Source organism: Choloepus didactylus, chromosome 15 (genome assembly GCF_015220235.1).
Source record: "Choloepus didactylus isolate mChoDid1 chromosome 15, mChoDid1.pri, whole genome shotgun sequence".
Lineage (NCBI taxonomy): Eukaryota > Metazoa > Chordata > Mammalia > Pilosa > Megalonychidae > Choloepus > Choloepus didactylus.
The window spans coordinates 19,865,119-19,889,103 of NC_051321.1; the positions used below are offsets into that span (position 1 = coordinate 19,865,119).

At 40.5% G+C, this 23,985-nt stretch overlaps 1 protein-coding gene across 1 annotated transcript; it reads right to left on the minus strand.

Annotated features, from left to right (window-relative positions):
• Positions 1 to 1,365: 1,365 nt before the first annotated feature.
• Positions 1,366 to 23,985, minus strand: PLEKHS1 (pleckstrin homology domain containing S1). Its single transcript, XM_037804681.1, is given in 14 exon segments — positions 1,366 to 2,989; positions 5,486 to 5,621; positions 6,911 to 6,984; positions 6,986 to 7,013; positions 7,727 to 7,933; positions 8,388 to 8,494; positions 10,438 to 10,563; positions 12,362 to 12,478; positions 13,420 to 13,495; positions 14,378 to 14,512; positions 15,184 to 15,290; positions 15,398 to 15,486; positions 23,691 to 23,737; positions 23,822 to 23,985. Coding segments are annotated over 13 exon segments (1,410 nt in total). The 5' UTR covers positions 23,719 to 23,737; positions 23,822 to 23,985; the 3' UTR covers positions 1,366 to 2,809.

Genomic DNA, 23,985 nt, shown 5'->3' on the forward strand with positions numbered 1-23,985 from the left:
TAGGGGAACTAGCAGTAGAGAGCAATTAAGGAAGGGGGAACAATAATCCAAGAAGAACAGATAAGCTATTTAACATTCTGGGGATGCCCAGAAATGACTATGGTCTGTTAATTTCTGATGGATGTAGTAGGAACAAGTTCACTGAAATGTTGCTATAGTATGTAACTTTCTTGGGGTAAAGTAGGAACATGTTGGAAGTTAAGCAGTTATCTTAGGTTAGTTGTCTTTTTCTTACTCCCTTGCTATGGTCTCTTTGAAATGTTCTTGTATTGTATGTTTGTTTTCTTTTTAACTTTTTTTTTTCATACAGTTGATTTGAAAAAAGAAGGGAAAGTTAAAAAAAAAAAAAAGAAAAAAGAAAAAAGACAAACAAGGAAAAAAAAAAAAAAAAAAAAAAGATGTAGTGCCCCCTTGAGGAGCCTGTGGAGAATGCAGGGGTATTCGCCTACCCCACCTCCATGGTTGCTAACATGACCACAGACATAGGGGACTGGTGGTTTGATGGGTTGAGCCCTCTACCATAAGTTTTACCCTTGGGAAGACGGTTGCTGCAAAGGAGAGGCTAGGCCTCCCTGTATTTGTGCCTAAGAGTCTCCTCCTGAATGCCTCTTTGTTGCTCAGATGTGGCCCTCTCTCTCTGGCTAAGCCAACTTGAAAGGTGAAATCACTGCCCTCCCCCCTACGTGGGATCGGACACCCGGGGAGGTGAATCTCCCTGGCAACGTGGAATATGACTCCCGGGGAGGAATGTAGACCCGGCGTCGTGGGATGGAGAACATCTTCTTGACCAAAAGGGGGATGTGAAAGGAAATGAAATGAGCTTCAGTGGCAGAGAGATTCCAAAACGAGCCGAGAGATCACTCTGGTGGGCACTCTTACGCACACTTTAGACAACCTTTTTTAGGTTCTAAAGAATTGGGGTAGCTGGTGGTGGATACCTGAAACTATTAAACTACAACCCAGAACCCATGAATCTCAAAGACAGTTGTATAAAAATGTAGCTTATGAGGGGTGACAGTGGGATTGGGAATGCCATAAGGACCAAACTCCACTTTGTCTAGTTTATGGATCGATGTGTAGAAAAGTAGGGGAAGCAAACAAACAGACAAAGGTACCTAGTGTTCTTTTTTACTTCAATTGCTTTTTTTCACTCTAATTATTATTCTTGTTATTTTTGTGGGTGTGCTAATGAAGGTGTCAGGGATTGATTTAGGTGATGAATGTACAACTATGTAATGGTACTGTAAACAATCGAAAGTACAATTTGTTTTGTATGACTGCGTGGTATGTGAATATATCTCAATAAAATGATGATAAAAAAAAAAAAAAAAAAAAAAAAAAAAAAAAAAGCGCCACAGCATATCTAACATTTATTGAGTGCTTACTATGTATCAGGCAAGTGCTAAGTGCTGTAAGTACCTCATGCATTTAAAGCTCACAGCAACCTACAAGGTCGGTATTTCTCTCCTTAATTAGGGTTGAAGAAATATTCATAGACATATACACAAATATCAACAATTTACTTTCAAAAAAGTGGCACAATGTTACAGCTACTGTACCCAGCTTGCTTCTGTCTCTTTTAATATATGGTGAATATCTTTCCATTACTGTGTATGAAGAACTTTTTTAACATCTGCAGAGTGTTCAATTATGTGAAGTCATCATGATTTACTTAAGAAATCCCCAAGGATTATTTATTATTACAAACAACGCTACAGTGCTACAGGGAACATCTTTTTTACAGATATCTTTGCCTCCTGCTGTGGACATTTCTGAAGGATAAATTTCTAGAAGTAGAAACACAGAGTCAAATAGGGCTCACGAATTAAACATTATTATACTTTCTGAACAATCTGGATAATAGAAAATGAACTGTATTTGAATGTTTTTTTCTAAGTGCTGAAGGTCTTCAAATCTAAATGCAAATTAAAGTGAGATCAGGACATTTGTGTTTCACAGTGGGTTTTAGATTCTTGGTTCTACCACTAAACAGATGAAATCTGGAGCCACAAAGAAGGCATACCATTCATTTTGGGGGGGCCTTACTTTCTTTCCATGCAAAATGAAATGATAAAATATGATCATTTTTTAATCCCACTTTTGCTCTAACATTCCCAGATTTGACTAGGGCTTTAGCTCTCTGCCTAAGTTTTCCTATTTAAGAGAAAGGATTTGCTTTTTTTAGTCTTCCAGTATCAATTACTTAATGAATTTAAATACCTATCAAACTTAGAAGTGTTAAGTAGTTCTCTCATTACTTACAGAGCAAGCAGATCTTTGCCAAGGCTCACCTAAAACTGCCTCAATTTCTAAAATAGTTACTGGGTCTTTGAGAAAGCAAGATCATTACTGAATTCAAGAGGCTGCGGTCTCAGTGTTCTGGAATAAGGGGATGATGAATAGCAGGAGGTGTTTGCGAAGGGCGATATGATATCACATCTCTCTTGGGAATCTTGCCTTCCTGTAATGAGTAGTTCTAATTGTGTGTTCCCTAACAAAGAAGGGATTATGTGGGCCGTGACCTCAGCAGAACACACAGTACATGTTAGATGAAGGACTTGGCCAATCAATTGGAGTTTGTGGGGTTTGGGACAAAGTCTGAGATAATAAGACCTCACATTTGCAGTGTTTCATAGTCATGATCTCTCTCGACTCTCTCAACGTCCTGGATGCCATAGTCAGAGAGGGCTTGCAAAGTGGAAGTTCAGAAAGGTGTGCTGATTGTCTCGTATCACCCAGCAGTAAGTGGCAGAGCCTGGCCAGGGTGCAGGGCTCCAACCTCACTCCAGTGCAATGGGTCCCAGGCATGTTACTCTCCGGTTCCTTTCTGCTGGCCCTTTCTAAAGGCTGGACTCCTCTTCAGCACTGTCTCCAGCCCAGATTTATCCAGATAATAAGGTGCAACTCCCTGGTATTTTAAGGGGCAAGCACAGGATATAGCGTGGAATTTTTCTGAATTCGGGATCCGGCCGATGGTGAGTTTCATTTTCTAAAACACAATTAAGAAGAAATTAAATGACTAAGGATGGGCCTTAGGAATGTTTGCTCTCATTCACACTCTTTGAAGCTCTTTTTGAAAAAATTCCTTTGATGAGCCTCAATAATGGACCAGAAGAACCAGTCATGCTTTGTGTATTTCGGTGGAAGATGGAGTTTTATTTTTGGCATCTACTGGCCTGATCCTTTAGGGCAGATTTCAGAGCACTGATGGTGCTCAGAGGGGCTAGGTGCACCAAGAATTTTTAATTCTTTTAGGGGCTTTAGCTCCTTTTAGAAGCTCTTGAAACTAGAGGATCAAAATGATGCCACGAGGCAGGACCAGCCACTGACAAAATTGGAGATGGGGGGAGGGAGGGGAGGAACTGAAGTTTGATGTGTTTCTCCTCATTCTAGCATCTCCTTCCCTACCCCACACCCCTTCTCTCCCTCCTTTTAAATCTCACATTCTTTCTCCTCCCTGTCCCTACGCCATCCCATTTCTTTCAGCTGTAGCCTGTTAGGAAGGACAAGAGCTCTAAAACGTTAGGGGTCACTGGTGGCTCCTCCTTTGATTCTATATCTCCCTTTCTTCCTACATAATTTTTCCTTCCAGGGACCAAGTATTTGAATTTTAAAGGGGGACTAGAGATCCATTTTCTCACAAAAAGACAAACAGGGAAGGTGGAGGTGGGAAGGTAGGGATTTTTGAATCTTCCAGATAATCATGTTGGTGTATACCCACTTAACCCATATTTCTCAATAGCATTTAGAACTAGGTATCAAATAGAAAGAGAACAGGCAGAAGAACGTCCATGAGAGAAAAGCTGTTGTCCCCTTCCCATGCAAGCACTCCACAATCTGTAAAGTCAGTCCTGATAAACGGGAGTCAGCGATACCCAGGCACAGATCCTGCATCTGCTCCTGGGCAAAAATCCTCTTCCTGGCTTTTTGAGCCAAGGCCAGGATATCTGGGTCAGAGTACTGTTTGGTAACTTTTAGAAGTGTTTGGAAGATTATAGGGAACATTTGGCCCAAGGTGTGGATCTTTGACAAAGGAAATATATTAGAGTTACAAGATTGCAGAGCTGGGTCCCTGAAGGCTACCTCTTTCCACCACACAAACTCCTACTCAGTCTTCAAAACCCAAGTCAAACACCACCTCTGAGACATCCTTCTGGTCTCCCTTATACAGATTTATTCCATTCTTCCTATACGATCCCAAGACCCTCTCTTCATATCTCAGAGCACATACTGTCTTGTAACTAGCTTGTAACGTGCCTTTTTCACCAGCAATCTGTAAGCTCCTTAAGCTCAGGCTGAGGTTATTTTTTTGTAGCTATGACAGTCTCTAGCATGTTCAATAAATGGTGAATGAATGAATCAATGAATGATACCTGGGTTTTGTCCTTGCTCCGCCACTAACTAGTTATATATCTTAGGCACTTCACTCATTCTCACTGGGTTTCCCCAGTTAGATAATAATATGATTTTTCTAACCAAAAGTTATTGTGTGATGCAAAAGAGATAAGACATAAATAATCATAAACTCTCAGAAATGGAAGAAATTTAGGAGATCATCTAGTACAGTGGTTTTCAGAAATTTTAGACCAAGGAATTTTTTCTTCTAGAAAAGCTCATGGGGAAAGTCCAATACATAAAAGAAATAAATGATAAATGTGGACTGCCCTAGTTGAAGCCCCAGCTTATTGCCCTCTTCTTCTTCTCGCTCTCCCTGCCCCAAGGGTCCAAGAAGTACAATTGAAAACCAACCCTCTCACTTTAGAGAAGCCCAGAGAAGTAAAGTAATTTTCCCAAGGTCATGTGGCTAGTTAGAAATAAAAGTACAACAGGAAAGGAACTAACAATATGTGGATTAGGTGGGCAACATGGCGAGCACGTTAAAAACACACTTACTCGGTATATACCCGTGTATTTTGCTTAATTCTTACAATAACTCTTCAAGGAAAGTGTGGCTATTTCAATTTCAAAGATAAGGAAATAGAAGCTTAAAAAGGTGAACCTGTCTCACATCCCTCCATCAGTAGTAGAAGAAGCAAAAATAGCCACTATATTGAGCGCCTAGTATGTGCTGTCACATTTGAACACATTACACATATTATCTCATTTAATTCTCCAACCACTCTATAAAGTACGATCATCATCCCTAATTTTACAGAAGAGAAAACTGAAGCACAAATTGGTTGAAATCACTGGGATTCAAAACCTGAGCCTGTCTGATTCTACTGCAAGCTCTTTTTGCCCCCATCATGCTGCTTTTGAAGTCCTTGATCCAGATGTTCTGTCTCCCAGTTCAGTGTTCTTTCCAAACACTACTTTATAGGAAAGAATTTTTGAAAGCGCCGTAAATAACTGTCTGCTATTTACACTAGGTGGCTAAGGAAGGGTCTCATTTGTTTTCAGGGTATGCTTTCAGACTCCATCTAAGACCTTGCTCTCGTCCCTCTGGCACTGTCTGGCACTGGCCAGGCTGGACAGTGGGACTCACCTCCTTCTGGATGGACCGGCTCAGAAACAAGGAGAACTCCTCCAGGCTCTGGGGCTTCAGGTCATTCACAGCCAAAAGGTGATCTCCGTGGCAAAATAAGCATCCAAGGCGCTGGGGACCTCCCCACTGGGCCACACTGCAATGAAACCCACACCCAGCACAAGTGTGACGGTGTTGGTGGGGGGCAGGACACAGATGGCTGTGTGGGGCGCCTCGCTCTGGTCTATCCCACTGCTGTGGCTATCACGGGTTTCTTGAGAATCTTCTTCTTCTGTGTGGTACCACATCTGAAGAAGACTACCTCCTTTTTTCTGTTTGTAACATTCTTTCCTCTGTCATTATTGTTGGAGGCTGACTCTTCCTCCAAAGTCCAGCTTAAATCCTAACTGCCTTTACAAACCCTTCTACATTCTACTCCCTCTGCTCTGCTGGAATTCAGCTCTCCTGCCCGCATACCTCTGTTGCACTGTATGAGCACCTCATGTGTAGTAATTTAAAATATTATGCATTTTATATTTACTTGTTTATGTGGCCACCTTTGTCACCACGTATGAGACCCTGCAAGTGTGGTACCTCCTTTTTTTTTTTTTAAGTCTTCTATAATCCCATAGCCCCAAGTAAACAGAAGGTGCTCCATAAGTGTTTATTGGAAGTGAGCAAGTAATGAGTACATAATGAATATATGATGAACAAATAAATGAACTGATGAATGAGCAAACTCAAATCCAGAGACATTTACGGTTTTGCTTGAGTATTTATTGAGCCTTAGATTGTGGAAAATTTGGAAAAATGAAGGTTGTGGTTCCTTGCCCTCTTGGAACTTACAAGACAACTGGTGGGAAACATTTACTTTATATTAAAGGGATTTCTTCTCTTAAAGAAATGTAATCTTTCACCAAAATGAATTGCAAAATCTTTAAAAGTATGTAGAATAAAAAAACAAAAAAACATTGATTATTTTAAGAAAAGTCTCTGCCACACAGTCTTTACTGTCTGAGTCCCTGACCAGCAGGGATTGGCTGATTTCTGGAAATCTTAGACCCTGATATACCTTTTCCTTTCAGACCTTGGATTCTTGTTGACTTCTCTGACTTCATTCATTCATCAAATACTCATCATGCATTGATTGGGAATGATTTCCTTGGACCATACGTACTTACTGCCCACTTCCCCACACCTTTTAGAAATCAGAAATTTGCTGGGTGTTGGACTTTTGGGTCTTCTCATACCCACCCACCTCCCAGCTGATGTCCCATCCAACAATACCCTTATTTCTGCCAATCTCAGTCGAAGACCCTATGTGACAACAGTCCATGCACCTCCACCCTCAGTTAGTTTTGCCAATACTCTGCTTCAAGATACAATGGTTCCCTTCGTATCTTTCAACCCCATTTGTAATCAAAGGCGCTGAAATCTCTGACCTACCATATCCGTCCAGCAGCTTCTAGGAGAGCAAGATAATTTATGATGTCAGAAGGAGAAAGGAACACATCCAGTTTTTTCCACTTGGCCTTCATCAGGGATGTTACTACGAGATAAGACATCTGTAAAAGTCACATCAGGCAGCTGGCCCTGGCTTGGAACTGCACTTTCTGAGCAGACTTTTGGCCTCTTACTTCTGAGACTGGCCAAAACATTTGGAGAAAATATGAATTTAAGTTACTAAAAAGTACTCATCAATGCCCTCCCCTGCTTTGGGATGTGGTAGTGAGTGGTAGGCAAAGGAAAGAGAGCCAAAAAATGGACTGAACTGATTATATAACTGTTCACATCAGGTCAGCCTGCACATTCCACTTCTGGAAATGATTATATAGAAGAAGATGGAAAGAAGAGTTAAAATCGAGCTTGTTTGCTCATCAAATGCTCTATCTTGGCACCACTTAAAAACTAAATCCCTTTCTGGTCTGTAACCAAACCTCAGGAGACTTTTAGGTTCATATTTATGCTAATGGTAAAAGCTGCATGACATGCTACTTAAATCATTTTGTATCCATAGTCCCAGGATCTGAAAGACAGAGCCAAGGGGGAATTTTAAAAATAGAAAATGCCATCCCCAGCCCAGGGGACCTCTTTGCTTCCAGCTTGTGATGTTCACTGTCCTCGGCCACAGTACCAGTGAGGGGGAGAAGCTGGTCATACTCTCGGTTAACTTGGAGATTTTTAGGAATTGCTTTAAGATGGGTAAATAGGAAGCCTGCTTTGCTCTTAGGGCCCATAAGGTTTGAGAAATGAGAACTGTACTTGATTAATATAGACAACTGCACGACAGTTAATGAGGCCGCCCCTCTTTTCTCAGTCATTGTCTGTGCTTCCATATTGGCAGTTGAAAGACATGAGTTCCTTCCTGAGCCTTGTTCTTGCAGGCGAAGGCCCTCATCTTGCATCCCTGGAATGGTCTGGGATTCCTCTTTGCTCTCAGCAGAAGGGTGGGATGTCTCCTGGAAAACACTAGGATATAGGAGGTGAAAACCTTCTTTAGCATATCCACTTACAACAGCCACATGAAAAATGACAAGTTCTTGAAGTACGTTCAACCATCAGAATCACAGCCACAGCTAGAATCAAATCCAAAAAACTTTCTAAAATGGATATGGAAACAAAATAACCCTTTACATTGGTAGGGTTTGGAGGACAGAAGTGAGAGTGTGAGAAACATAAACATAAAATAGAAAGTAGCTTCCCCAGGAGACAGAAAATGCCCCGAGGATATTACTAATGGCTTTTGTGGCTAGGGAAACCACTGCCACTTTTTTTCTTGTTTTGAGATCAATGAATATTATGTTGAACTTGGTCTTTGTTAATATTTTGTATTAATATATCAACAACTTAAGTGAACTGGCAGCAATAGTTCTGTAATAGCAGACTACCTAAAATCAATTTTTAAAATGGCAGCTTTACTTACCAGGATTTCATTGTCATGTAATGACGTTCGTTTCTCTTGGGGACCTGGTCTGGACTATCAGGTTCAGTGGATTCATCAGAATCATTGGAAGCAATAATCTTATCCAGCTATACACAGGAGGAATAGAGTTAAGGATCTAGCTAACCAAAAGCCAAATACCTTCTTAATCTCTTTACTATCTCTTACACTATGACCCTGGGCCTGAACTAGTAAATACATCCCCCATTGGATGAACAGTGGTGCTCATTCGGCCAACCTTACCTACCAACCCAGCAAAGCTTATGGCAATCCCAGTGTCTGTATCCCCTACACTCCTGATACAAGTTTTCTATTGGACTAAATTGCTATTTACCTTCCTGTCTCATCACTAGGCACCTAATGACATGAACCCTTTCTCCCAATTAGGTCTACTGCAAAATCGCATCCCTTGGCTGGGTTGAAGACTCAGACATGAGGTAGATCTGGCCTCAGGCTGCAAAGCTAAAGGGCAGCCCGAGCTGCACTCTCAACTGGCCTCTTGGGACTAAGACAATGGGGCAGTGATTATTCAGAAACCCTCAATGGCTTCCTCTTGCCTATCATAACAAATTCATCCTTACCCACAATTGGAATTCTTTCTTCCGGTCAAGCCAGTCTTCTCACTACTCCCCCTACAAACTGCTATTCCAGGCCCCACGTGCATGTGTTTCCTTCTCCTGAAATGCCCCCTTTCTCATCTGCCAGTTGAACTGTTTAGGTCTGGCTGAAGTCCCACAGCTTCCTTTGATCAGCTCGGCCACTGCTGAGCTCTCCCTTCCCTGAACTTCTATTGCACAGTTGGTCCTTAATTTTTTTTTTTTTCCTTTTAGCTTAGTATTAGCTGCCTTACTAGACTTTGCATCCCACAAAACACCTAGCAAAGGCCAGGTGTATAACCAATGCTCAATACACACCTGATTAATTGGTTGGACTGTTAAAAAAAGATTCGTTGCCATCATTTTGTCCCACGGAACACTGGCATAAGAAATATTTTTGGTGAAAGAAGAATTCTGTGGTCAAATGAGCTTGGGGAATGTTGTGTATTGTGTTCCACTTGGCTATTTATAATGGACTGCTGCCTACTAATGGCTCTGAGAATTCTGTAGGTAAGAAGCTTGTTTAACTTAGTTTAACTTGGTGTTTCCAGATCTTTTTTGATCCTGGAACACTTCTTTTGTGTGCACACATTATATCTTATAGAAAACCCCCAGTTTGGGAAATGCTGCAGGGGCCTCCCCGCTCAATTTGGTCTTCTCTTTTCCCACTTCTATTCTCTTCTCTGCCTCAAATATAACTGCTGGATTAATATTACTGGGAGATAATTCAGGTTTTGCCACTTCCCAACTCAGAAGCCATCATTGCTTCTGTGCTACTTGCACTCAGGGTTTATCATGGTCTGGCTTTTTCCTGTTTTGTACCCCACTATTACCACTCACTCCCTCTATGTTCTGGTCAACTGAACTATTTACCATATTCATATCAAATCCCATTTCTTTATGAAGACTTTCCTGACTCCCATGGAGAGGGAGAATCACTTTGCCCATGCCTCTTGGGTAGCATTATAGTATGGCAACTGTAAGACTGTGGGTTCTGAGGGAAGGAGCCACATCTGGTTCATTATTGCAGCCCCTGTGACTAGACCAGCGTGGCACGTAGCACACGGAGAGCAGTCAGTGAAGGCTTCCCGTTGATCAGTAGACTGACTGACACACACCACACAATTTCTCACCCAAGGGCCTTCGCCCATATTATTCTCTCTGCCAAGGATGCCTTCCCTCAATTCCCCAAGTCCAAATTCGACCCATCCTTCAAGTAGTGTCAAATGTCATCTCCTCCATGGAAACTTCTCTGGTCTTTTCTGGCAGCTGACTGCCCTCCTACCCCTCACGCACTCCCACCATGAGCACATCATCTGTGTCTGATTACCTCAGTGTTCCCACTGAACCCAGCCTAGTGTCTTGGGAATAGTATATGGCAGGGGCTCAGTAAACATTTGTTAAAAGCATGTATAATTGATGGATGCAAGGGTTACCTCCAAAAGAATACTTCGGGGACTAATATAATAACTGTCTTCTTCTGGAACTTGTACGGTCTCTGACGAGAAGTCATGTGGAAGATGAGCTTGTCTGAATTCTGGAGAACTTTTTTCCATCAAATGCTGAGTAAAAGAGATGAAGACATAATTAATGACTTTTTCTTTGCAAGAGACAGAATTAAACCACATGCTTTCTGGAAAAGCCATACTAGATTAGTTGGGTTGAGAAGATCAGAGGATCTTTCAAGGTTACATCCAGAAGCCCACACAACTTCAGCTTGTCTCCTGAACCCCAGTCACCACAGATGCCATAAATATATAAGCACAAGTTCAGGGTTTTCTCTGCCATTGGGAGCTGTAAGTCAGAACAAGCAGCTCTCTCTGGGAGTGGTAATTGAAGTCACTAAGCTCTGCCATAGAGATTTCCCCCCATCTTTTTCTGGTTGTCATCCAATGCAATCTGAGAAGGTAATTAGCCCAGAGTCAAGGCAGTGAACCTCACCTCTTCCTGCCCAATATTCCTCTTTTGTGTTCTGCTCACATACTTCTTTTGTTTCCATAGCAATACAATTTGGTCGAGTTAATCATGTGATGGTATGAATTACAGACTTCAGGGTGATCTAGTTTTAACCAATCACTGCCTTCCCTCCCCTAACAGATACAAGATACTCTACTAAAGTAATTGCTTTTGCATGGCAGGAAAATTGTTATAAGAACAAGTTAATTCTTCCAAGAACAATGCCTTAGAGCAGGTTATTTTTTAAAGAACTGAATGTTCTCTAGGAAGTCCCTGAGAGGAGGTGATTTTTAAAAAATGGGTGAATTTAAGTTGTGTCCATTTTTCTAACTCCAAGCTCATGGGGCCAGATCATTCTGAGTTGGGAGTGAAGAGGGGTTCCCACTTAATTACAACAACAACAGCAAAACCCAGCAAGGCAAATGGTACTGTTCACTTGAGCTGGTTGAAAATCACTGGCTCTGCATACACAGTGTGAAAAGGCAAGACGCCCAACAGTGTTTGCTCTGGAGGAAGGGGTACCAGGAGTGGAAGGCTGGAGGCATTGGCTGAAAAGGGTTAGCCTCCCCACCCCACTTCACACCATCTTTTCTACTCATTAAATTCATAACTGAGATGGGGTGTTTGACCCAGTGAATTTGATATGCTATGAAAAGCTTTTAAAATAGTTGGAGAGCTACCAACTAGATAAAATAGGAGTTTATGTTGCACTACGATGTTCTTGAACCCAGGGAGAGGGGGGAGTCAATAGTCAGTCTCTAAGGGATGAAACAGTATCTAGACTTGGAAAAAAAAAAGCACTCAGCCCATTTATTAATACTATTCAAAGATGGGAATATAGCAAATCCAAGATAGCGAGTGTAAATTACAAATCACTTTTGAGGGGCAGATATATACTATTTTACTCCCCCAAATGAACTTCATTAGAAATGAAATTGAAATGCTACAGAGAAGCAAGACTGATGAGGGAAAATGAAGGAAATTAATAAGAAACACTGCCTTTGTATGAAAAGTATAGATGGCGTGGCAGGAAATCAACCGATGTTTGGGAAATCTTTTTACAAAGGTAATTCATGCCCCGTGTGTGAAAGAAAGGAAAAGATTGCCAGCCAGGCTTCTGCTGAGCCTGCAGGATTTCAGCCCAGCATACTCAGATGCACATAAAGGAGCATCTGAAATAACGGCGACATTTAGGGGTAGGCAAGGTTGGCAGTAAGCTCATCTGTGGTTGGTTGGCAAACTAAATGTAGAACAAATATGAAGGCTGAGAATCGTTCAAATATGGGTTAGGTTTTGAGGAAGGTGGGTATGGTGAAAATTCAACTGCTGATTAGTAAGATTTCTGAAGCGTTAGCTGACTCTCAGCAATGGTGTCCCAAGAGAGAACGAGGTGACTCTGGTTACCATGTTTGGAAGACTCTTCCTTGGGGAAGCGAAGCTGATGGCCTCCGATGCACCAGAAGGAGCAAGGACAGGGCTGGGGTCCGAAATGGGCCTTTTATCACTCCAGGAGACGGTCTCCTGCTTGTGAAAAAGGAATAGTGTGATCAGGACATGGTCACTCTTTTGTCTGGAATGAAACAACAGCCTCCCCAGTGGGCTCCCTGCATCTAGTCTATCTCCACTATTATCTGATGCCTACACTGAACAGGCAGATCTATAGTGAGATAACTGTCAGCCAGGCCGGCGTTTTTTCACTAAGACAGGTGCTGATCTTGTCTCTCTCCTGTTCCCACACACTTGCAGACTGTCTCCCTGGCCTTCCGAGCTACCTGAGTTTCTCTTGGCCTATCCCTTCAGCTTTACCTCCCTCGCATCCCATCCCCTTTGCTCCAATTATTTGAGTCTACTTGAAAACATGCTTGGTTTTCTCCTCCTTGACTTTTGCTTTTGTTGTGAGTAATCACAGGACAACCTAGAACACATGTCAAAATGGCACCTAAAGACCAAAGTTCATTTATAAAATATAGGTCTGTCCTAAGAAAGGGCTTAGATAAATTAGCAAAGGCCCGTATGAAGCAAAATTAAAGTAAAACTAAAATACTTCCAGCTACTAGGATCTTATAAGACATTATGTTGAAAAAGCAAGATAGATTTAAAAAAAAAAAGAACTTTTTATAGAAACCACCCTAGACTTAGTCGTTCAAAAGGAAGCTGTTATGTACCTTGAATAACAGTGATGGAAAATACTCTTGTTTCAGCTACTATTTAAAAACGCTACAGTTGATTTTCACTCCCCCACCACAGTAATGAAAATCTAAAGGGTCTGTATTTTAGCTCTTTCACAAAACACAAAAGTATTTCTCCTATTTTCCATAAAAATAACAAGGACGTACATTTTCTCACTTATTTATTCCTTGTATTAATGCCAGTTGCTAAGAAAAAAAAAAAGCTACCATTGTCTCTGTGACGGAAGGCTGTGTTCAGTTCCCCCTGTTATTTTACTAACGATCTAGAGTCACCTCTGTATTCTGATGTGGTGCTTTTATATCTTGGCAAAATGATGACATGAAGGCGACCCAGTCTTTAATCTTCTCCCTGTTGACAGGAATAAACTTTCAGCTGGCATGTGGCAACAATAAAGCCTGCGCTCCTTTGGAACCAGAGAAGGATTCTTTTATTAGGGTGAGAACAGACAGTGGGGGCAGGTATCAGGGAAATAAGGATTTTTTTTTTTTCCTGAGTATTTTAAATGACCCACCTGCTCCTCAACTCACACACTAGAATTAACCCTCATGCCATTTCTGTGAGGAAAGCTCAGAGAAATGGGAAGAAAAGTAGAAAATAATAACAGTAATCACAGGGTTTGGGGCTTTGGGCTTTGACACTGATTTCTTTTGTGTATTAAGCACCGCCTCACCTGTCCGCGTCATTTTTGTATAGCTAGCCAGCTGTGCTTCCCCTTAGGGAAGGCATGCATTTGTGAAGAATAGATTGGAGCTGAATTTATATACATCCCATCTTCTTTGCTACCAACTCACATGACAGTTTCAAAGAAAGCTTTTTGCTTTGGCTCAGTCTGAATCAGATCAAGGTTCTTCATACTTTGGCTGCAGCATTTGCCACCGCCTCTCACAGCCTCCTCCCTGCACCTTAACCTCTCCTTTATGGAAAACAAAGAATCCATGAGGCACCTTAGCTAGCACAAGGAGCCCCTCTTTAAAAACTGAAGACTTTTTCTGGGATGAAAATCATTCTCCCCAAAACAAGTAGCTTGTAGAGATGTTTGAGTATTAGGTTCTTTTACATGAAATGCATCTGGGATGATGGTGACTTTTCACGGTATTTTAACAAAACATGGAGACTGTAGAGATGACATTTAAGGATGTGCCTGTGGCTTTTCATTTAGAGCATGTTTATTGGTTTAATTTTTTTTTCTCTTTTGACACACAGGAGATATTCTGTTATTTTACTACTCACCTGTCATAGCCAATGAGAATGTAATCCCTGTCAGTGGTTCTGATGAACATCACCTCTTCAGGGTGGCATTTAAACATCTTCTGCACAGACTGCATTTTCTTGGTGCAACTTATGCCGACTTCTATAGTGGAATTTCTGTTAGATATAGACAAAGTCTTAAATAGATGTAGATACAAAATTAGGAAGAAAACAGTCTAATGTTTTATTGTAAGATTCAAATTGAATGAAATGTTAAATCTGCTTGATTAATATTTTGAAGATTATTAAAAAGTTTTAGTAAATAGGCTTGATATGGTTCAATTCTGATTAAACATACTTAGTTCAGCCTGAAATTTAATTCAAGAATTCCTACTTTAGATGGATTCTTGATGCCACAAATTACTGTCATTTCCCCTTTTTTTAATTCATAGTTTCTTAAAGAGAAGAGGAAAACAAAATCTAAATTAAAAAAAAATCAATGTTGGTCTTTGGAAATGATAATTTCACTTGCTGTTTCCAGCCTACTCTGTTTAGTTGGAAAGTTGAAAACAAATTAAGTGAACAAAGTTCTTAACTGAATGCTTACTAATTAAAGATTTATCAACTATAGGATACAATATGAAATAAGTAGGAAATAATGAAGTATGAAATAAGCTATATTTTATTCAAAGTGCTGACTCTTTTAGCTCCTTTCATTAACAAATATTGTAATACGTTTGATGCTCTTGACTTCTTTGGTCAATAATTTAAATTTCACTTTGCCTTCAACTGATTGATATTTTGACTTGTTAGCATTGTCATAAAAGTTATCTCGCTTGGATACGCACTGGTCAATTTCAATGGACCCTCGGTGACGACAGTCTTTGTAATAGGAAAGATTAAAACCTTTTTTCTCACTCTTTGACAAGATGAAAAACCGCTTTTTCCAAGAGGCCTGAAATATGAAAAGGTTTTGCATCTCAGTTACATCTCAGAGGGAAGAGCAAGGGCAAATGCTCATGAGAGTGGTGGGAGGCTTGTTAAACTGTAGTGAATACTTACCAGGGAGAAGAAAAGCTGAGGGGGTGGTGATTTAATAAAGTAATCCTGTTTGCAGACTTCATTTCCATAATAAGATGTAAGTTGTTTGCCTAATAAAAGAAAGTGAACAGGATTCAGTTTGTTCCCAGTAAATTTCTGAAAAGAACGGGATGATTGGGAAACATGTTTATCTCTGGAAAGGTCTTCAAATTATTCAGTTATGGAAAAGAACACCTGAAAAAAAAATACTACATAGCCATAACAGCACAAGAAGACAAAGGACCAAGTATGTGATTCTTATTCATCTACAGGCAGGGCCTTCTTTCCGATGATATTTAGAAGAGCATCTTAATTTAGCTCATGCTCCTTTGGGTTCTCTGCTTCTAGAGCATGTTGTGGGCTCTCTGCTTCTGGAGCATGTCTTTGGCTTTCTAAATGAGAGCCAGGTTTTTCTCGGTCCCCGTTTCAGCATCAGCTATGGAGCAAAGTAATTCTGCATTGCCTCTAGCTTAACAAATAAAAGCAACACCACCTTCCATTGGAGGTGAGAGGGCAAAAGTGGTTATAGAGGTTTCCAAAATATTAATTGCTTCTCTGTAAATGTTGAAATTATATGCGGTTTTGATTTTGTCTTTATTTTCCTTTCATTATTTTAGAAAATTCCTTTCTTTGATGTTCAAAGAACAATTATTCATAAAAACAACAACAAAAAAGAACTTGGTTTTGCTTTCACATCCAGGCTGTAGTTTTATTTTGTCATTGGTTTTGGGAAACACAGCCTTTATAAAGAATATGAACTTCTTTATTAAGAGAAAATAGAATCAGGATTAGGTAATATAGCTTTGGGGCCATTATGATAATATCCAGTAAATCTTACACAGCCCTCTTGCTCTCTCTTTACTCCCTCTGCAGCAATCCCGTCAGTCAAAAGAAGAAAGGGGTGGGGCCGGGGGAGGGGGAGGAGAAAGAAAGAAGCCCAAAAGGAAGCAATATAGGGAAAATGCTAACATGTGAGCATGGCTTCAGTTCTCAGCACCTGCATTCATTCCTTCCTCCCTCCCTCCCTCCCTCCCTTTCTTCCCTCCCTTTCTCCCTCCTTCCTCCCTCCCTCCTTCCCTCCCTTCCTTCCTCTACTGAATATATATTCATGGAGCACCTTTAAATCATTAAATTTGCCTCAGTTTCCACATCTGTAAAATGGGGAAAATAACACTGCCCTCATCGATTTGTAGTGAGGATTGAAGGAGTTCATGCATGGAAGCTGTCAGTACTGGGCCGGACATACAATGGGGCTCAATGAATATTAGCTATTATTAGTACATAGAGCAAAACTTTAGCCTTTGCCACTTGCAGAATCAAGAGGTCTTCAGTCTGCCTATAACATACACATTTGTTGTGGTACTAAATTTAGAGGGTTTAGGAGATGTGAAAATTTAGGTTTAGAAGTCTTAGATGATATTCTGGTAAGTCAGCAGAATCTTAAAGTAAATGTCTGTGAACATGTAGTCCAGTATTGAAACTTCCAAAGTGTCCCTAGTATTTGCAATTGGCTACCAGTGCCATGGTACAAAAGCTCTGGCAGTGTTTGTTTACCAGGACCGCACTGTTTTCCCCAGACCTCATAATAAGGAAATAACCCAGTGGACAATTAGGTCATTGTAATCTGAGCTTGTCAAGCAATCAATATGCAGCCAATTAAACAGTTGAAGAATATGAGGCCCAGAAATAGTGTGTTTTCCTCAATGCCCCATTAAGGCAAACTCAGATGTGTTGATACGGAAATAAACTCCAGCCTTGATGACAGCAATTGTTATTACCACTGATGTTTTCTCCATAGCAGGGTTCTGGGCCTAGAAATCACTGGAGAAACTTAATGATGACATATTTTCATACCACCCAGCCACTGCTTGTAAGTGCTGCCCTCATGGGGCTTCCAATCATGTATGGTAGGTGGATGTTAAATAAGAAAATAAACCAGCAAGATAACTGCAGTGTGATGGGGGCATTGGAGGATACAAACAGGGTGACAAGAGAGAGGAGGCAGGGAGGTCACTCTTCATAGAAGGGTCAGGAGGAATGAGCCAAGTGTGTGAAGAGCTGGGGAATCAGAGGAGCCAGCAAGGAGGAGACCCAGCAGTCAGGTTTGGGAGGGTTTGGTGTTTTCAAGAAGGGAACAGGAGGCCTGAGCAGCTGGAAGATAATGAGCCAGGCAAAGAGAAGAGTTGAGTTAAAATAAGGCCGGAGGCAGTCCCTGCGGGGCCTGGGAAACCACGGTGGAGTTTGGATTTTATTTTAAAAGCAATGAACATGACCACTGAGGAATTATCCCTGCCAAAAAGTGTTGAAACAATCTTATCAAGCCTCTAAATCCAGCTACCAGTTTATAGGAAATATAGAGGCAGAGTAAGACACTAAACACCACGGGGATGTGATTAGCAAAATACATGCTGTGGACAACTCTACAGGAAAAATGACCCAGTTTCTTCTACAAATAAATTTAAGGATAGGTAAATAGACATATGGATAGAGATGATAGATAGACAAATAGAACAGCAGATAGATAGATGGAGGGGAAATCCATATATTAAAAGGAGAGCTAAGAGACATCAACTTTTCACTATGTGCAGAACCTTATTTGAATCCTGATTCAAACAAACTGCAAAAAAGCTATAACATTCATTAGACAATTATAAATTCGAACACTGGAAATTTGGTGATAGTAAGAAGATATCAAATTGTTTTTTAGTGTTATCATGGTATTGTGCTTATGCTTTTAAAAAGGAGCTTAACACATTTACTACAAAAAATATATTTTTTTCCATTGAAATGATATGATGTCTAGGACTTGCTTCAAAATAATATGAAGGGGCAGAAATGGTTTGTGGTGTAGATGAAACAAGACTGGCCTTAAGTGAATCACTGAAACTGGGTGATGGGTGCACTGGGATTCATTACACTATTCCTTCTACTTTTGTATACGATAAAAAGCTAAAAGTAAAAATAACAGTGAAAAAATCTTACAGGTTTTTAGTCATGGGCATGACATGATCCCTGATTTCTGGTGGGGAGTGGATTGGAGAGGCGGTGGCAGTAATCCAGGCCGGATGGTAGAGGCCTGGAATAGGGAAGATGGAAAGAAGTGGATATTCAAGACACATTGAGAGAGTAGATATGAGCAGGGCATACATTGTAAGGGAATGAGGAAGAATGAAGGATAACACCCTTCTTGACTTGAGCAATAGTGTACATGATAATGCCATTTATTGAGATGGAGACAAGTAGGGAAGGAACAGGTTAAGGTGAAGGGTGGAGGAAGTTCAGGGCTTAGTTTTGGACATACAAAGCTTGTGATGCCTGTTAGACATTTAAGAGGTGACATCTGAAGCTCAGAGGAGAAATCTTAGCTGATAATGAAATTACTTCTACTCCTTTCCAGGACATGCTTCCACCTCGCTCAATGACTTTGTTACCTATACAACAGCCTCGCTCTCCTTCTATTCTTTTGTGATCATCCTTCTGTAGGGCTGCAGCACTTATGTTTGATGATGATCCCTCTGACATCATAGTCATATAGTCCTTGCTCATCTCAACCCTGATTTCATCTGAGCAGAGAGGCAGAATCACACTTTCACTGTCATCACTAAAGGATCCCTCCCCCAGATCCTGAGATTCTCTCCAGGCTCCAGTCTTTTCACCTTTTCCCCTCCTTTACTCCTCCTAAACATGCTCTTGATTTGGATCTCTGCCCTTGACCCTTCCCAGTTTTCTGCCTCTCAGCCTTTTCCTGGCTTCACTTGTCTTACTTCTGGTCTAGATTCAAAATGACCCTCACCACCAGCCCCAAACTATCTCCCACCGTTTTGACCTGTTGCTTCTCCCACTTTGCCAGGCCTCAGCCATACTGAACTCCCACTGCCTCCTTTCTCTGCTTCTACCTTGGCTTCTGAGCATTGAAGGAGAAAGGCTCAACACCAATCTGATTGACTCCACTATACAATTATGCTCTCTGTGCTCAAATGGCCCTGGCAGTTGCTGCACAATCTTCTGTTCATTCCATGTAAGGTTGTAATATGGATCCCCACAAGAACTTTTTCTAATACCTTCAGATTCCTTAACCACCCCCCCCCCACATCCCATCCATCAGTAGAGGGTCCAGCTTCCCTTAAGAAGAACTCTACAGCCTCTCTTGTTCCTATCTCAAAATCTCAGTATTTTCATTCTTGAATATACAGTTTTTGTCCCTAAACATCTCCACTCAGATTTCCCATAAGTTCCTCACATGCACATAAACAAAATTGAACTCATTTCCTCTCTACCCCTCCTCCCAGGTGTCCTATATCACTTGGTGACACCAACATTTATCCATCCTCCCCACCTAGACCACTTCAAGTCAACTTATTCCTCCTTTCCTAACCCTCATGTCAAATCAATCATCAACCTGTGTCCATCTTACTTCCCTAATACTTTCTGGATGCATCCTCACCTCTCTGTTCCTACCACCACTGCCTTAATTCCAGACCATCATATGTTTCTCTCTATACAGTAGTATAGTATGTCTAGTTCATCTCCCTGATTCTAGTCTTGACATCTTCAAACTCATCCTTCACATAGCTCCAAGAGAAAATGCCAAATCTGACCAATTCAGAACTTTCCACCAAGATAGAGTAACAGGAACTGAATTTACTCTCCTGTCTGAAATGACCAAAAAACAAGACAATACATTAAACAGCAACTTTCCAGATACTAGAAAATCAGGCAATAAATGTCGGTGACCCCTAACAAATGAGAAACCAACAAGGTGAGCCCTATAATTGTCTTGAGAGAGTTCCCAGGCCATGACATGAGGAGGGGAAACTGAGCTGACACCAGGTGGACTCTCTGAGTTGAGATGGAGCTGAGAGTCCAGAGAGATCAAGGCAGCTGGAGTTCATACAACAGAGTATCACAGAAGAGACAGCTGCACATGAAGAGAAACCCACAGGTCTGCATTGGGTCCCACTCAATTATTCAGCAGAGTATTGATCAGTACATGTGCGTAAAGAAATTACCCAAGGCCAAGCAAAAAAGCATTAGAAAATATTAGAATGACATGTCCAGTACTCATTCAGGGGCAGAAAAAGTGCCTGCTCCTGAATTACAAGCAGAAAAACTCATAATTCAGGAATATCAAATGGGAAAATTATTCCAGATGGTCTTGCTTCAGTAGTGTGAAAAAATCAGCCCTAGGATGAGCAGTGCTCTGAGCACACCTAACAAATCATAAAAACAAGACTTAAAAGGACCAAGTTTTTTCCAAAAACTTAACTGCATTCCAGAACAAAGCTCAAGAAGTTCTGTAGGAATATAAAAATTCTAGCACTCAGCAAGGTAAAATTTGCAATGTCTGGCATCCAATCAAAGATTATCAGGCATGAAAAGAGGTGGGAAAACATGACCCATAATGAGGAAAATAACCAACCAATTGAAACAGACCTAAAACTGAAACAGATGTTAGACTTAGCCAAAAAGTAATTAAAACAGTTGTTATAGCTGTATTTCATAAGTTCAAGAAGTTAAGTAGAGACCTGGGAAATAAAAAAAACAAAAAACAAAAAAAAACCCTATAGAACTTCTAAAGATGAAAACTACAACGTCTCAGATTTAAAAATTATACTGGATGGGATTAACAACAGTTTAGACATTCTAGAAGAAAAGAGTAGTGAACTTGAAGGCATATTAATAGAAACTAAACAAAATAATTACAGAGTGAAAAAAGAATCCAAAACGTAAAATGAGAACCAGTCCTCTGTAGGAGAATTACAAGTGGCCTGATAAACAAATTATTGAAGTCTCTGAAGGGGTGGAAAAGTGGGGGGAAGGAAATAGGAAAAATTTTTGAAGAAATATTGCTGATAATTTTACAAACTTGAAAATTTTGGTTTGAACAGGCTCTTCCCTAAAGAAGATATACAGACAGCAAAAAAAAAAAAAAAAAAAAACCATGAAAAAATGTTCAACATCATTAGTCATTAGAGAAATGCAAGCTAAAATCACAATGAGATACCACCAAATACCTATTAGAAGAACGACTAAAATTTAAAAAAAATGACCATGCCAAATGTTGGCAAGGATATGGAGGAACTGGGACTCGCATATACTGCTGGTGAAAAGGTCAAGTGATACAACCACTTTAGAAAACAGTTGGGCAGTCTCTTAAAAAGTTAAAGAGCCATTCTACTCTTAGAGAAGGGATATATAGCCATCCAAAGATTTGTGCATGAACAGCAGCTTTTATTTGTAATAGCCAAAGACTAGGAAGTAAGAGAGATGTTCATTAGGAGAATGGACCAACAAATTGTAATACATCCATACAATAAATACTACTCGGTAACAAAAGGAATGAATTATTGATGAATGCAACAATGTGGATGAATCTCAAAATAAATGTGCTGAGTGAAAGAAGCCAGACAAAAAGTGTGCCAACTGTATGATTCTATTTATGTGAAATTCTAGAAAACACAAACTGATCCATAGAGACAGAGAACAGATCAGTGGCTGTTTAGGGAAGTCTGGCTGCATGGAGGGTGGGAGAAAGGGGAAAACACGAAAACTTGTGGGTATGACAGAGATGTTTATTACCTTGATTTTGGTGTTGGTTTTACAGGTACACACATATGTCAAAACTTATCAAATTGTAGACTTTAAATATGTCAATTATACCTCAATAAAGCTTTTAAAAGCCAAACAAATAAAAGTTTAAGAAAAGTTAAATACACCCCTACTATATGACCCAGCCATTGCATTCCTAGGTAAAGGAATATATGATCTTACAAAGATTTGTACAGAAATGTTCATAGGAGTTTTATTTGTAATAGGCAAAGACTGGAAGCAACCTAGATATTCATCAACAGGTGAATGAATAGACAAATGGTGGCACATCCCTATAATGGAATGCTGGTATAATGGAATACCAGTCAGCAATAAAAGGAACACATTGTTGACATGTGCTACAAAGTGGGTGAACCTTGAAACAATTATGTTGAGTAAAATAAACTAGCAGACAAAAAGTGCATACTATATAATTCCATTTATGTATAAGTCTAGTAAATACAAATGAATTTACAGTGACAGCAGAATAATGGGGAGCAGGGTTGGGTGCTAGAGGGAGAAATTACAGAGGCACACACAAAAATTTGGGGGAATGATGGATATGTTCACTATCTCGATTGTGGTAGTGGTTTTCCAGGTGTGTACGTATGTCAAAGCTTACCAAACTTTACACTTTAAATAGGTACAGTTTATCATATGTCAATTAAACAATGATAAAACCACTTAAAAACAAATTTGACCAACCTCAAATGCAAATTGGACCATGCTACATCCATGCTGAAAAATGCTTCAAGGGTTACCCCTTGTTCATTGTCTGGCACAATATGATACCACCTTTCTGCAGCCTTGTCCCCCACTCTCCCCATCTCACCTTATACCCACATTCTCCTCTGAGACATCCTGCTTCTAGCCCACCTCGTTTTTGTTCATGCCTTTCCTTTTGTTCATTTGTGCTCTTTTCCAATCTCTGTCAAAATCCTACACAACATTTAGGGTGCAGCTAAGTTCCTTCTCCATAAAACCTCGCTGGATTCCCACAACTACTGGTATGCTTTTTCATCTCCAGACTCCATAGCATTTTGCACTTGTTTCATGATTCCCATCATAGCCTGATTGTATGTGCTTATCTTCATTTCCCAACACAGCTAATGTGTGTGTGCAACTTAATTTCCCATCACGAGCATATAATCTCTGAGGACAAAGACTCTTACTTATTCATCTATGTCTGCCCTGCAATATGTAGCATAGTGACTTACTCATAAGAGATGCTTTGTAGATATTTTGAATAACTCAATTTCTAAGTTACTTCATCCTAAACTCCAACTCTTCTAACCACTCACCTACTATGAGCTATGCGGATATAAACAAGAACGTTTGAATTTGAGCCACCCTCATAATAAGCTCTGAAAACAATTTAGACAGCTTCTCCAAGTGTAAATTTCATGTAAAATCGAGCTAGGCCACAGTTTCTTAGCACCATCTCCAAGCAACAACTGATTTCAATCCATGAAAATCAGTGAATGCTACTTTTCTAGATAGGTGAGCTCTTACAAAATAACCGACTGAATCCTATAGCCTCAGCCACATTCTCCAAACCAAGAATCATTGTCCAGAAAGACACCTGATATCCCCTCTGAAACCATTGTCTATCCTGGTTAGCTTGATGGGAATTGCTTGACACTTTTGATAAAAATGTTTTCCTTCTGAGGTTGTGCCCCTTGGGTACCTGGACTCTTCGGAGGTTTGAGTTCCATTACGGCTGTCTGTATTCAACTGTCAAAAAGAAAAGTTAAACGTTAGTTCCTAAGCAATGGATTCACTGATTAGTTATTAAATATTCAAGTAAGAGAGTGGTACTAAGGAATGCTGGTGAGACGGGCTCTCGGCCTCTCCTTTTCCATCCTCTTTACTGTTTTCCTTCCTGCCCCGAGACTGGTGGTCATGGTAACAAGGAGGCGTCCAAGCAGCACCTGCTCCCCACGTGGGCAGTCCCACGGGGGCATTGCAAAGATGACTGAAGC